Consider the following 15,687-nt stretch of genomic DNA (forward strand, 5'->3'; position numbering starts at 1 on the left):
AGACACGGACTGGGAGGAAGGGAAGGCTCCCAAGATCACCCTGAGGATGTCTCATTTGGAGACATCATGGAAATGCTCGCATAAGGGGGTGGTCTGCCCCCAAGTCTTCCTCGGACGAGTCCGTGTTCTTGGAGGCATTTGAAGCGGGCCCGTCTACCTCTTGGGTGTCCCCTCCTGCCGACCCCCTGGTGGACCTCATTATCACCAGGGCGTGGAAGGAACCGGACACCGTGGAGCCAATCCCAAAAAGGCCCGACCGTATACTCAGTCCCCCGGCTGACCGTGCCCATTGGAGTAAGGGGCCTCCGGTAGATGCCATGTTGACGGCGGCTGCCACCAAGAGGGAACTTGCTCAGGAGAGTCCCTCAGTCCATCCCCCGAGCAAGGAGTCTCGAATGATGGACCGCTTGGGGAAGCGGATGTTTAGTTCAGCGACCTTCTCAGTAAGGGTGCTGAACTACCTGGCACATGTGATTAGGATGCAGCGCGATCTTATAAAAGAATACGCTGCATCCCCCCCAGAGTCCATGTCGGAGGAGGACAAAGTGTTGCACTCCACCCGTATGGCCACTCTCAGGTCCGTCACCAATACCTCTATGCGGCTACTGTCCCATGCTACGGAAGGTGCCGCTAGAGCCGCAGGGGCAGGCCTAGTTACCAGACGTCAGGCCTGGCTCTGTCATTGCAATTTCACGGAGCCCTTCAAGGCGTCATTTGCGAACGCCCCCTTCAATGGTTCTGCCCTCTTTGGCAAAACTGTTTGTGATACCTTAACCCAGAGCGAAAAGGATGGGAAGACGCTGTCTGCCGTCGGAATCCGCTTCTCTGTGCCCCAGAGGCCCTATTCTAGGAACCAAAAGGGCCAGAAGAAGATGTGGTTCCGGAAGTCGCAGCAATCCCAACCCACTCCGGACAACCAGTCCTTCCGTGGCAGAGGAGGACAGGGAGGACGCCGCCCCAGGGGCAGAGGGGCTCCCAGGAACTTCGGGTCCAGAGAACCCTTCTCTGAACGGCCCGAGCAGCAGCCCTGAAGGGTTGCCCAGCTGCTCCACTCTGGAGGCAGTCGGGGGACGTTTTTCGGAGCACCTAGCGGCATGGGAGTCCATAACATCAGACCGCTGGGTCCTCCAGATCATATCCAGAGGATACCGTATCCCGTTTCGCCACATGCCAAAATTGAAGTCCCTCCCCGACGTTCCACCCGGTCAGTGGGAGGCCGCTTTGGCAGAAATTGGCCATCTGCTAAAGAAAAGAGCCATCCAGCCCGTCCCCCAGACCAGATCGGATCAGGGTTCTACTCCAGGTTCTTTTTAGTGCCAAAAAAGACGGGGGATCTAAGACCAATTTTAGACCTTTCACTCTTGAACCTGGCAGTTCCCAAGGAGAAATTCCGAATGGTTACGTTGCAGTCTATTCTCCCCCTTCTGGGAGAAAACCACTGGATGTGCTCCATAGACCTCAAGGATGCGTACTACCATATACTAATGGACAGGCGCTCCAGGAGGTTTCTCCGCTTCCGGCTGGGAGCCAGTCACTACCAATTCCGGGTCCTTCCCTTTGGTCTCACCACAGCCCCCAGGGTGTTCACCAAAGTATTAGCAGTGGTAGCGGCCCACCTGAGGCTTCAGGGGGTGCAGGTCTTTCCTTACCAGGACTGGCTTCTCACCGCCCAAACAAGGCATGTACTATTATTGGCGCGAGACTCCTTTCTCCATCTTGCTCCCCGTCTGGGCATCACAATAAATACAGAGAAATCCAACCTAGCACCCACACAGTTCATAGATTTTATAGGTGCCAGGTTAGACACGAGACGATTAAGAGCCTTCCTCACTGCGGACAGAATTCAGAATCTGCAGCTCCAGGTGCGGGCCATTCTCCACTCCAGCTCAGTTCCGGCGGAGTTGGTCCTGAGGGCTCTAGGGTCCATGGCGGCAGCGATAGCGCTTCTTCCTCTTGCCAGGTTCAATATGCGCATCCTTCAATGGACACTCCTTGTTCAGTGGTCGTATCTTGCTCTTCCTATGCATCATCCCATTGCGATCAGCAAGGCTTGCAAGCGGTCCCTCCTGTGGTGGCTACACTCTCCAGATCTCCACAGAGGCCGCCGCGTTTGTGCTTCTCCCCCTCTCGCCACGGTGACCACGGACGCCTCCCGCCTCGGGTGGGGGGGGGGGGCATTTTGCAGGCCGGACGGTCCAAGGCATGTGGAACTATTCAGAGACCTTACTGCATATCAACGTTCTAGAGATGAGAGCAGTGCTCTTAGCGTTGCTAGCACTTCAGGCCTTTCTTCCCTTGGGAACAATTGCGATTCAGTCGGACAACATGTCTGTCGTCTGGTATATCAACAAGCAAGGAGGAACCAGGTCTTACCCTCTTTGTCGAGAAGCCATGAGAGTGTGGGAATGGGCAATCTCCACCAACCGCTTTCTCATAGCAACGCATATTCTGGGTCGGTCCAACATCCTTGCGGACAAACTCAGTCGCACCATTCTCACCCCTTACGAGTGGTCTCTCAATACTCAGGTAGCGGAACGCATCTTCGCACGGTGGGGAACTCCTTGTTGCAATCTTTTTGCGTCTCCCTCAAACACCAAGTGCGACAGTTATTTCGCTCTAATACCTCCTCCCGGAGGTGCCCCAAGAGACGCTCTGGTGCATGCTTGGCCACCCGGTCTTCTTTATGCTTACCCCCCCTTGCCTCTGATGCTACAAGTTCTTCAGAAAGCCTCTCGGTTGGGGTGCAGAATGATTCTCATTGCCCCATTTTGGCCTCGACAGATCTGGTTCCCTTTCCTAAGGTCTCACTCAGTGAATCCTCCTTGGATTCTAGATCCCATTCGGATCTGATATCTCACCCATCCCATCTATCAACCCGAATCTGGACAACCTGAAGCTGACTGTTTGGCTGCTCCAGTTCCACTCCTGATCAGGACTCCCGGTATTTCGTCCCCAGTTAAGGCCATCCTGGTGGCGGCTCATAAACCATCCACTAGGAAAGTTTACCGCAGCAAGTGGAAATGGTTCTCCTTGTGGGCGGAGCGGCAAGGTCTAAACCCCTTCACAGTTCCCCTTCCTCTGGTGCTTGACTTCTTAACCACTCTTTTTAATGATGGTGCCAGCAGTTCCACGGTCAAAGTACAACTTGCGGCAATTTCTCATTATCATATTGGTCACGACTCCAGTCCTCTGATGTCTGCCAAATTGTGTAAGATTTTCCTGAAAGGTACTTTTCTTCTCAGGCCCCCTGTAAAGCAAGTGGTTCCTCCTTGGGACCTTTCTTTAGTCCTTCAGGCCTTGACCGCTCCCCCCTTCGAACCAGCGGCGACAGTAGATCTGAAATTTTTATCTTTCAAGACGGCCTTTTTAGTAGCCATTACCTCGGCCAAGAGAGTTTCAGAACTTCAAGCCTTTTCAGCCAAGCCTCCTTACTTGGTCTTTCATCCGGACCGTGTATACCTCAGGACCAACCTGTCTTTTCTTCCTAAGGTAGCTTCTGAAGCAAATATTAATCAATCCATTAACCTTCCTGTTTTCTTAACTAAATATCAAAACAAGGGTGAATACAAGCTTCATTCCTTAGATGTTCACAGGCAACTTAGATTTTATCTAAACAGGACAGCTGGTCATAGGCAATCCGACCAGTTGTTTATTTCCTTTGCTAAATTTAATTTGGGCAAGCCAATCTCTAAAGTCTCATTATCACGCAGGATTTCGCAGTGCATCTTATTGGCTTATCAAGATTCTGGAAGGCCCGCACCGGAGGGAGTACATGCCCATTCAACCCGGTCAGTCTCTACCTCGGCGGCCTTTAAAGCTAGGATTCCTCTGGATGATATTTGTTCAGCAGCCACTTGGGCTTCATCTCATACCTTTATTTCCCACTACAAGTTGGATATTACATCTAGGGTAGAGCATCCTTTGGCTCAAGGTGCTCGAATATCCTTCCATGATGGCTGCCCAAGATTCAGGTAGCTGGGGACTCTGTCCCACAGGTTGCAGACAAATGAATCTCCTACTTCAGATTTAGAAGTTATGTACTCACCATAACGTTCCATCTGAGTAGGTGTATTAATTTGTCTGCAACCATCCCGCCCTCCTATCCCCCTGGCCTTTTCAGTTTCCTGCATATTATGTGTTACCCTTTTCAGGGTGTTCATGCTGTTGGCAAACTCGATCTGAGGTCATGTAGGGAGAGCAGGGCATTATGGGTGAGGGGAGGAGCTGAGAGCTCGGATCCATAGCTGGAAAACCATGCCGGTTCGGATCCGATATCGGATCCATAACCCACAGGTTGCAGACAAATGAATACACCTACTCAGATGGAACGTTATGGTGAGTACATAACTTCTAATTCACATAATCGGTGTGCCATGCAATCACAGCCCTTAAGGCAAAATAACATACCCAACACACTAGTGATAGGCGACTCTGTAGTCAGGCACACTGATGTCCCACTAACTAGGCTGGACAAGGAGAAGGTTACAGTTAGCTGCCTGTTGGGTGCCAGGATCTGCCACATAACACAAGCACTCAGGTCTCTCCAGAACAAGTACAAATATGACTCTGTCATTATACATGTTGGTGTGAATGACCTGAGACGTACCTACCTGGACAACATGAAAAGAGACTTGGAAGAGCTTTCTGATCATGTAGCCCAGGCAGGTATGACCCTGACCCTGAGTAGCATCCTGCCCTCACCAAGAATGATGCCACAGTATAAAGGAAAAAAATGATCAAATTCAACAATTGGCTAAGTTTCTGGTGTCATTCAAATGGGATCCAGTATCTGTCTGCCTGGGATGACATGCTTGACAAGCCACGTTGCTTCGCCAGAGATGGCTTGCACCTGTCACCCTTAGGCTTTCGAATACTGGCAAAGGCTTTTGCCACCCCCATAGTGCCTTTTTTAGGCAAGGCTCAAAAGACAAACCCACCACCGTAAATAGCACAAGTAACCAAAAACTGAGGGTAATGCTACTCAATGCCAGAAGTCTAAACCTCAAAATGCATGCACTCGAGGCACTCCTCAGTATGGAGAACATTGATATCCGTGCAGTAACAGAAACCTTGTTTAAGGCTCCAGAGTGCACCCCAGCACTACCAGGCTATAACTCATACCATACCTTTCGGCCACAGAACCCGGACCGAAACACAAAAGGCGGGGGTGTATCCATATTCATCAAGGATACTCACACCTCCAGGTTAGTGGCAGAGCACGATGCATCAGAGATCATCCAAGTGCAACTAACAATGGGCAAAACTGCAAATCAAATTGTAGCTTGCTACAGATCACCCACCATGACCCAAGATGATAGATATTGTGTAAATTCAAATGCTTTTCTCCAATATACTGTGTGTACAGTGAAAGGAAATGTGCAAGGCCAAACATTTTTCAAAATAATATGCTTGCTTTGCAAGAACAGTTATGTTCAGCTTAGATATTAATAACATATAGCTGTGGGCAATACTGTAAATGCATCCTGTTATAGAAAAAAATAAGTTGACTTTCTTGGCTTTCAGATGCAGAATTAAATAAATAAAATGCAGACAGGTCAAGTAACACAAAGATGACGTGGAAAGACTTTTGTGAGGTCTTCAGATACTGAAGGACCAAAAAAGGGCATGAAATAACCATTTACTTTTTCATGACACAAGACAGAAACCAGAAGAACAAGTCACAAGGACATTAAAAATAACATTGGTTGAAAAGATATATAAACTGGACAGTATGTTTCATTTGGTGGTGACGTTTTAGACTGTGTGTGCCTTTGTCTATTCATCTGTCTAGCTGTGTTATAATAGAATTGAAATAGCTCTGACAGAATTAACTGTTTGGCAAGGATTTGTTCTGAGACAAAGTATAACAGATACAGTAGTATGGAGTTTGTCTGGTCTACTTTTAGACATTTTTTTCAATGACATTTCTTCACAAGACCCCCATTCCGCATTTCTGGAGACACTGGGAAATATGAAGGTCCTACCAAACAGACTAATAGTGGGTGATTTCAACTACCCAAACATTAACTGGGAGAACTACTCAAGTACTAATTCCCTTGCCCAAAGCTTCCTAGAATTTATAAACTCGAACGCCCTGGATCAACTGGTCAACACCCCCACCAGAGGGAACAACATATTGGACTTGGTCATCACCAACATGGGCGACTGGTGTTCCACACCTGACGTCAACCCCTCGCTGGTTAGATCAGACCATAGACTTATCACTCTGGATATTCACATTCTGCTCCCAACCCCAATCAAGGAAACCACCATGAAAAACTTTTCAAAAGCAAACTTCACGTTGCTTAAGACCGAGGTGGAAAGGTTCACAGCCCCACGCCAATGGGCAATGCTGTCCAAGCTGCTGAAACCTATACAAAGGCACTCTGATCATCTGCAGGAATGCATGGATCATGCTATCCCAAGTAAAACCAAGGCTCACTCCTCCAAGAAAAGGAAACCAGTCTGGTGGACCCCTGCCATAAACAGGCTCTAAAATAGAAGGAGGAAACTAGTACAGATAAGAGCAAAATCCCTAGAAGGAAAGACATCCCTGATCAGTATCAGCAAGAAACTACGATCCCTGATCAGTATCATCAAGAAACTACGACCTGAAGTCAACACCTCATTGGTCTGATCCGACCATAAGCTAATTACCCTAGATATCCACATCCTGTCCCCACCCCCCATTAAGGAAACCATGCTAAAAAAATTCTCCAAAGCCAACTTCATGCTTCTTAAGACAGGATTGATGAACTTTATGACACCCATGCAGATGGACATTACAGTTATGACTACTGAATCTTACACAATTGCACTTTATAAGCACTTACATGAGTGCATGAATCGTTCTATCCCAAACAGAACCAAGATGCTATCCTCCAAAAAAAGGAAGCCAATCTGGTGGTCCCCTGCCGTAAACAAACTGTACAACAGAAGGAAGAAACTGTTGTAAAAGAGAGTAAAATCTCATGAGTGGAGGAGCTTCCTGGTCAGCCTCAATAAGAAGCTGCGATCCCTGATAAAATCCTCCAAAGCTGATTAAGAAAACAAAATCGCCACTTATTCTAAAGACAACCACAAAGCATTCTATAGCTATGTCAAGAATCTCAATGGCAACACTCAGATCTGCTCTGAGTTGCAGCACAATGGCACTAAATATACAAACCCAACTGATATTGCCAACATCCTGGCAGATAGGTTCAGTGCTAACTTTACCCCCCTTTCACCCATTAAAGAGCCCATCTCTATACCAGAAGAATGCAAAGTTCCTGTAATCACAGCTGCACAGGTAAAAACCACACTCTCCAAAGCCAAGAACACAGCATCCATGGGACCAGACAACATCCCAGGCTGCGTTCTACACGAACTACAGAACAAACTGGCACCCCACCCAAGTACCATGTTTAGTCAAAGCCTCACCTCAGGCTTTGTGCCTGCTGAATGGTGCACAGCGATGGTTATCCCACTCCACAAGGGGGGAGCCACCACGGACCCCGAGAACTACCGCCCCATTAGCCTGACGAGCCTCGTCTGCAAGGCCATGGAATGTATCATCATGGAACTTATAAACAAAGACATTGGTAATCTCCAAACTCTGGACCCCAGTTTGTAAAAGGCAGATCATGTCTCCTAAACCTGATGGACTTCTTTGAAGCAGTCACCAAAGCTGTAGACAAGGGTAAGGTGGTTCACACAGCCTATCTAGATCTTGCCAAGGCTTTCGACACCATCCCCCACTCTGGAATTATAGATAAACTTACTAAACTAGGTATAATCCCTATGTCACAAGATGGGTTGCCAACCGGCTCACTGACAGAACTCACACTGTGAAAGCAGCAGACTCCAAATCCGACTTCAGAACAGTGACAAGTGGAGTACCACAGGGTTCAGTCCTGGGTCCTCTCCTATTTGGTATCTACTTCTCTGAAGTACAGGCTAACACAGAAGGTCTTTGGCTAATGAAGTTTGCAGATGACTGCAAACTAGGAGCCATAATCAAAACTCCTAACGATGTGGACATCCTACAAAAGGGCCTCACTGAGACGGATGCCTGGTGTCAAAGCCATGGCCTCAAGCTCAATGCCAAAAAGTGCATTGTCATCCCCTTTGGTAAAAACTCTGTACCCATGAACTACAACAATAGCGGTAGTATACTTAACACTGAAAGTGTGTAAGAGACCTTGGGACACAGGTGAACAGTAGTCTTTCCTTTGATAATCACATCGCCACAGTAGTCAGGAAATCCTTCTACATGGCACACCTCATCACAAAAGGTTTGTCACGCAGAAAAAAAGAGGTAATTGTTCCCCTCTACTCATCACTCATTAGACCCATTATAGAGTACAACGCCCCTTTTGGTATGTACCTCACAAGACATCTACAACAACTGGAAAGGCCGCAGAAATACCTCACAAAGAGGGTTACCAGCCTCAAACAGATGCCCTACGCACACCGTCTTTCAGCTTTACTCTGTCGCATATCGCCTACTCAGAGATGAACTCTGCCTAACATACAAAGCTATGTCAGGCTCAGAGCTGTTGGACATGCTCCACTTAAAGAAATCCCAATCCCTCCAAGCTACATACTCTACGGACCTAAACCTTGTCGCCACAGTAAACATAACATGCCGGAGGGCTAGATTCCTGTCCGGGAGACTTCCCATACTCTGGAATACACTACCTATGTCAAACAAAGCTCCTCATTAGCACTCTTCAAGAAAAATCTTGATGATTGGATGGGAAATAGGAAATTCATCCTGGAGATCATCTCTGTGGCTCTGCTTGACAGTGGCACAGGAAAATAATTTTCTTGGGTGGCAAAAGCCAGGATACCTTTTTGGCTGGGCTTGTATAGGCCCCAGGGCCGATAGCCTAGTACCCACCTATGAGCCCTTATTAAATCATCCAAGGCTAGCTTCGAAAGAAAAATTGCCAAGGACTCCCAAGGTAACCACAAAGCGTTCTTTAGCTATGTCAAGAACCTTAGTGGAAACTCTCAGATCTGCTCTGAGTTGGTGTGGAATGGCACAAAATACACTGAAGCGACTGATATTGCCAACATTTTGGCAGACAGGTTCAGTACAAACTTCACATCCCTCTCACCCCCTAAAGGGCCCATAACCATACCAGAAGAATGTAAGGCCCTGGCAATCACCGACACACAGGTTAAAACATTCCTATCCAAAGCCAAAAACACAGCCTCAATGGGACTGGACGGTGTCCCAGGCTGTGTCTTACAAAGCTCCAAAATGAACTAATCCCTCACCTAAACACACTGTTCAAACTCAGCCTCTTTACAGGCTATGTACCCACAGAGTGGTGCACAGCAACAGTTATCCCACTCCACAAAGGTGGCGCCACAACGGACCCCGGGAACTATCACCCTATAAGCCTGACTAGCCTGGTTTGCAAGGCTATGGAGCGCATCATCATGGAACTCAACAGAGATGTTGGGAACCTCCAAATTTGGACCCCACACAGTTTGGCTTTGTTAAGGGCATATCACTCCTCCTAAACCTGGTGGGCTTCTTTGAGACAGTTACCAAGGCATTAGATGAGGGTAAGGAGGTCCACACAGCCTTACCTAGACCTCGCAAAGGCTTTCAACACCATTCCCCATTCTGGTATTATAGACAAACTCACCAACCCGAACATTAACCCCTACATCACGAGATGGGTTGCAAATTGGCTCACGGACAGAACCCACACGGTGAGAGTTGCAGACTCTAGGTCCGACTCTAAACCGGTTACAAGTGGCAGCCCCCAGGGCTCAGTCCTAGGACCACTCCTGTTCGGTATATAGTTCTCAGAGGTACAGGCAAGCACAGGAGGACTTTGGCCGACCAAGTTCGCAGACGACTTCAAACTAGGGGCCATAATTGATTCTCTGGCTGATACAGACACCCTCCAGAAGGGTCTCACTGAGATGGAAACCTGGTCTCAAAAATCATTACCTCAAGCTGAATGCCAAAAAGTGCATAGTCATCCCCTTTGTAAAAAACAAAGTACCCGCGAACTACCACATAGGTGGTAGTCCCCTAAATACAGAAACAGTAATAAGGGATCTGGGGACCCAAGTAGATGGCAATCTTTCCTTTGATAATCATATTGCCAAGGTGGTTAGAAAATCCTTCTACGTGGCTCACCTAATTTCAAAAGGGTTCGCATCCAGAACAAAGGAGGTTATTGTGCCTCTCTACTCGTCACTTATTAGACCCATTATAGAATACAACGCCCCATTTGGGATGTACCTTACAAGACACCTGCAACAGCTGGAAAGACCACAAAAGTACCTCACCAAGAGGATTACTGGCCTCAAACAGATGACCTATGCAGCCCAACTAAAGAAACTCCAGCTGTACTCTGTTGCATACTGCTTACTCAGAGGTGATCTCTGCTTGACATACAAGGCCATGTCCAACCCAGAATTGATGGATATGCTCCACCTAAAAAAAAAAACATCCCTGAGAGCCACACGCACTAGGGATATAAACCTTACCACAACGATAAATAGGACGTACTGGAGGGATAGATTCCTGACCCAGAGACTCCCCGTGCTTTGGAACAAGATTCCATTATACATCAGGCAGAGCCCCTCACTAGCACTCTTCAAGAGAAACCTTGACGGGTGGATGGGAAACAGAAAATTTACCCTGGGGATCACTGCAGTATCTCTGCTGGACAGAGGCGCAGGGAACTAATGGCTCTGCGGGTCAGAGGCACAGGGAACTAATCTAAGGGGTGGCGAAAGCCAACACACTCTGGCTAGGCTTATAAATGCCCTTGGGCAGATAGCCTAGTACTTACCTATGAACCTAAGTGTCCAAATGACGAGCAGTTATGAGTAGTTATACCAAAGCACTGCACAAATGTGAGGCTTGGGTATGAGTAGCTCAGATAGGGTCAGATCAGCACGTCTGCCACAAGAGTGAAAAAAAAAATCTTAATGTAAAATGCCTGGTTTGGAGCCCAGCTGAAAGAAGATCACACTAGCTACAACAGTCCTAGAACTGTCGGGTACAGTGTAGTACAGTGCAATTAACTTCTTAAAGCATCAGTAGACAGATCTATTTAACAATCACTGCATTTGTTCTGTAATCACAATTCAAGTAATGCATACAGCCATTCTGAGCACCTCCTGACATTGTACATTGTGTGTAATCGTAATTCATTGAACTGTACACAGGAGCACTGCCAGAGTGATTTGGACTGAGAGAGCACGCCTCACACTGCAACACTCCCAACATTTTGTTCCATTCAATGGAAGCTCCCATACACTCTTACCATTTAACTGTGAGCAAATGGTAAGTAAATCACTTTCACACAGACCAATCCCCTAACTGATTAACCACTTTCTGCTTGGATACTCAACCAATGTTTGACTGTGGCTAAGTGAATGAAATTCTATCTACAGTAACAAATATGGGTCATTTTACGCGCAAAGAAACCCCCTGGGCTTTTTATGGTTTAAATGTGATTACTTGGGAGGTCCATTGTAAATATATAACTTTCCTCACACCCTAAAATAAAAAGATTGCTTAAAAAGAAATGCTTGCATTCAGGGAAGAATTCCACATTCCTGTGTCGTTCTTTATTCCTTCCCAGGTCTGAGATCACCTACTATGTCTTCATCATTAATTGGTGCTAAACAGCAGCATACTGCTCTCTGTCAGACCCAGATGCAAGACTTTATTGCATTGCATTTCTGCTTCTAATTAGAGGGTGACATGTTCTAGAGCTGTTGACCGTATAGTTAAAAAATGCTTTTGGGAGATGATTAAGGTTTAATTAACAAAGTTTTGCTGTCAAAAGGATGTCGGGTGAAAATTTAGATATCTTGGGTACCCAGTGTAGTAGCAGTTGTGTGGAGTGCAGAGATAACTTAGCATCTGATGTCAAGGGGTTAAATGGTTTCACACTGTATTTCTGGAATTTATATGTTAAGATGTGTATATTAAAGCAAGACAAGTAGACTTGCTGACAGATTGACAGAGATATGATACATAGAGTATAAATCAAATGCATAAAATAGGTAAGCTATTTTTTTAACCTTTTTATTTCATACTGTTTCTATATTGACAGGCTAACCCCTTCCGAAATCGGATCTGCCATGTGTTTTCTACCTCAGATGACCATGATGGCAGTATGTCATTTGAAGACTTTCTGGACATGCTTAGTGCCTTCAGTGACTCCGCCACTGCAGAAATCAAATCCCACTATGCTTTCAGGATTTTTGGTGAGATTCATTTTCCTTGTTTCATTAGGTGATGGTTTAGATTCTTGCATTTTCTCCTCCTGTTCACCCGTCTAGTTTTAAGTTTCTGCACTTGTATTTATTCTTTCCTTTGTGGCTGATATTCTTTGGAACCATGCTTTTCCTGAATATTGAGAATTCTCGAATAACATTTTAAAAATAAACAAAAACTTGACTGTGTTGCTGTTAGCAAGACAGCAAGCTAGGCCTTGATGCAGGAGTGCAGACCATCAGAACTGAGTACAAGCATTTACAGGAATATGGGTTTCATTAACCGGTAAATTATTCTGCAATTTTACCTAGTTAATTTTGTTGGCTTTTCTCTTCTGGTAGCTTGGCCTTCTTAAAAGTGTCTCATTAGACTGCTTCTTTGGATTTTATAGCTACAAAGCACCAAGTCTACAGAAATGCCTTTACATGACATCTGACAAGGGCTAATCACAATCTAAACTGATGTTTCCAATTTATAGATTAACACAGTGCTTCTCATAGATTGATAGATTGTTACCAGGCTGACTACCGGGGTTGGGGTGGGGAGGGGGCATTCTAAACCTAGCCAAGTTTTCCCCAGAAAATATTGATGTCCTGTATCCGAATAGGACATTGAGGGCCAGGCATTTATAAGCTACTTGTTATCACGAGAGGCATGGGTACCAGGCCCGCTGTAAATTTCATATTCTCCATCCACTGGTCTAGGTTATGCTTAAACTGGGCAAAGGATGAACTCAGCTTCACGTGGATAGGAAGCCTGTTCTGTAGGAGGGGCAGTCTCTGGGACACGGGTCTATATTACATAGTCGAAGTTACGTAACTTCATCTGACATATGTTCGAACACATATGTCTGAAGTTACGGAACTTCAACTAGCTATAAAAAAATAAAAACACAATAGACAAATAAAACAAAATTGTTGTATGCAGGGGGCAGGCCCCCCTGCACTCCCCTCACCCCTGCTACTTAAATATACCAACTCCGAGATCGCACCACATTGAAGTGAATGGAAACCTCCGCTTACGGAGATTTCCATTCACACACTCGAACATCTGCAAATTCGAACATATAGTCTTGACCATATGTTTGAAATTGTAAATGTTCGACTACGTGATAGGAACCCCTGGGACACATATCTGTCTCTCCAGCATGTTCCGTTTAAGTCACAGACAAAATTCCGGTAACTAGTCCTTGTATTTCTGGTACTCTTTGACTTGCAAATATGTAGGAGATTCACAAGTGTGGGGTTTGCAGATGCCTTGTAAGCCAGTCATAGATCACCCCTCAGCAATCTATAGGTGGCTGAGTAGAGGGACAGGGCTTTAAAGCACTCCGCATAAGGAAGATTTGTTATGCCTTTTATCTTTTTTATAAGGAACCTCTGAGGTCGCTATAGTTGCTGCATATGCCTGGTCAGGTATATACCGAAGGGAGCATTGTACTCTCCTCAGCTGTATTAGATATTCTGTGTTCATTCAACCCCTACTAGAGGCACCTCAACTACATTTAACTACCTTTGTGTTTTTTCCATTAGCTTATCTTTACTTTTATGTCTGTCTGCTGTTGACTTTTGGAATATGTGGACTTGGATAATGTTCTTGGGACAAATGCACATATCTTCTTGAAATAAGTTAGTTTTTTATGTATATTGTATAAGACTATTCTCTCCTTTATATAATTTCTGTAAACATTATCAGGTTCAAAATCCATTTAAATAATTTTGTTTACTTCAGTAGTTTCCCCATATATATGGCTTATTTAAATGCAGACAATTTAAAAGCAATGCAAATGCATTTTTTACTGTAAACACAGTGCTACCCAGTACAAAAATTCAAAATTCTAATATGGTCTTTCTTGTCATAGATTCTTTTTAATTGCAGGCAAATTGACAAAGAAATAAATATAATTTATTTTTATTGTTAACAAAGAAAGTAAATAACTGTAAAACAACGTAATAAGATACTGTAAGTAGAAGCAAATACTTCAGATATATACAGTTAAATGAGTAGTATTTCATGTATGTAGAGAAAGTTGTACAAAGTCATCTTTCATATTTCATGTAAAAACTAGAGAGTGTAACTTAAAAGATGATATATTTGTGGTGTATGCACAGATGCTGAGCGTTCAGTTGTCCACAAAGTAAGTGGTAGCTTTATGTCAACACCCTGTAAATTTCCTAGAAAAGGGCAATGAGTATGTAAAATGTTTCCCATGCTTTACTTATTACAGCCGAGGTTGCCTCCAGGCGTTTCTGCAGTTACCTCCTACTGCACCTGTAGGCGTCAGATTTTGCTTGTTCATATTTGCATTAATAATTCCAAAACCATGCTACATACATGGTATCAGAATACTTTATCTTGAAGCATACATGATGGCAAACACAATTGTATTGATGTTTGACCTCTGTCAATGAGTATTTGTTAAAACTGTAAGGTGATAATTTCATTTTTTAAAGGCAAAGCCACACCCACTGGGAGTTAAAAGTACACACTAAAGACCCGTGCTGGAGGGAATAACACGCAAAGAAAAATAACTTTAAAAACAGCGGTATGTAAAGCTTGTGTTAATGCAAACTGTTTTTCATTTCCACCTAGCTAGTAATTAAAGGGTATTTCAATGAACTGATATTTTAGATTTTTTTTTTTTAAATGAAAGCGAGAAAGAAAGCTACATGATGTTATTTATTTATTTCTGTTTTGTTTTTAACCAGAGTAAGTCAGTAATCTACATTGAACTTTTCAGACTCAGTCTAGGACTACAGACTAGTTAACTGACTTTTGTCTACAAATGCATTACCCACTTACAGCATTACAGTATTGCAGTTCACCTGTAAAAGAAAACCAAGTGGATAAATGGAATGTGTGGCATCCAGGGAAGGGGATGTTATGATTTTATTTTTTTTTTATACTTCAAGGCTGGTTATACTCTTATCTTACTTGTTGTCTTACCACTCATGATTTAATTTAAGCAGTCCCATTTTTGTATCACTAGAAGTCATATCGACCCTCTGGACCCCACACACAAGCATATATATTCCTTCATTGGACCTGATAATACACGTAGTTGTTTAATATTATTAAACATGTCCTTGCAGATATGCTCCTTAAACTTTTTATCCAAATTTAGCTGTTGATTTTGTCCCTGTTGAGTGTGCACTGCAGTGGTAATGCCCTTCCATAAGAGTGGCCTTACAACCGACGGGGATAATTACAGACCTAGCAGTCGTATAAGCCTCATCTGCAAAGCTATGGAACATATTGTAAGTGACCTCATAAGATGCAATATTACAAATCTTATTGTAGTTGACCTCCAACAGTTTGGCTTTGTAAAGGGTAGAATCCTGTCTATTTATTGTGATAAACTTCTTTGAAAGAATTACAGAGGTTGTAGATGGTGGCTATGCAGTGTACTCAGCATATCTTGACCTTGCCAAAGCCTTTAT

The 15,687-nt window shown here is 44.7% G+C and overlaps 1 protein-coding gene across 1 annotated transcript in view; it reads left to right on the plus strand.

The window, feature by feature from the left end:
- CIB1 (calcium and integrin binding 1) overlaps window positions 1–15,687 on the plus strand; it is a 633,343-nt gene that overhangs the window by 312,010 nt on the left and 305,646 nt on the right. Inside the window, exon 4 of the mRNA XM_044078285.1 lies at window positions 12,084–12,237. Within this exon, the coding sequence (XP_043934220.1) occupies window positions 12,084–12,237 (154 nt within the window). The remainder of the gene's footprint in view (window positions 1–12,083; window positions 12,238–15,687) is intronic.

This window comes from Protopterus annectens, chromosome 7.part0 (genome assembly GCF_019279795.1).
Source record: "Protopterus annectens isolate FY-2018-M chromosome 7.part0, PAN1.0, whole genome shotgun sequence".
Lineage (NCBI taxonomy): Eukaryota > Metazoa > Chordata > Ceratodontiformes > Protopteridae > Protopterus > Protopterus annectens.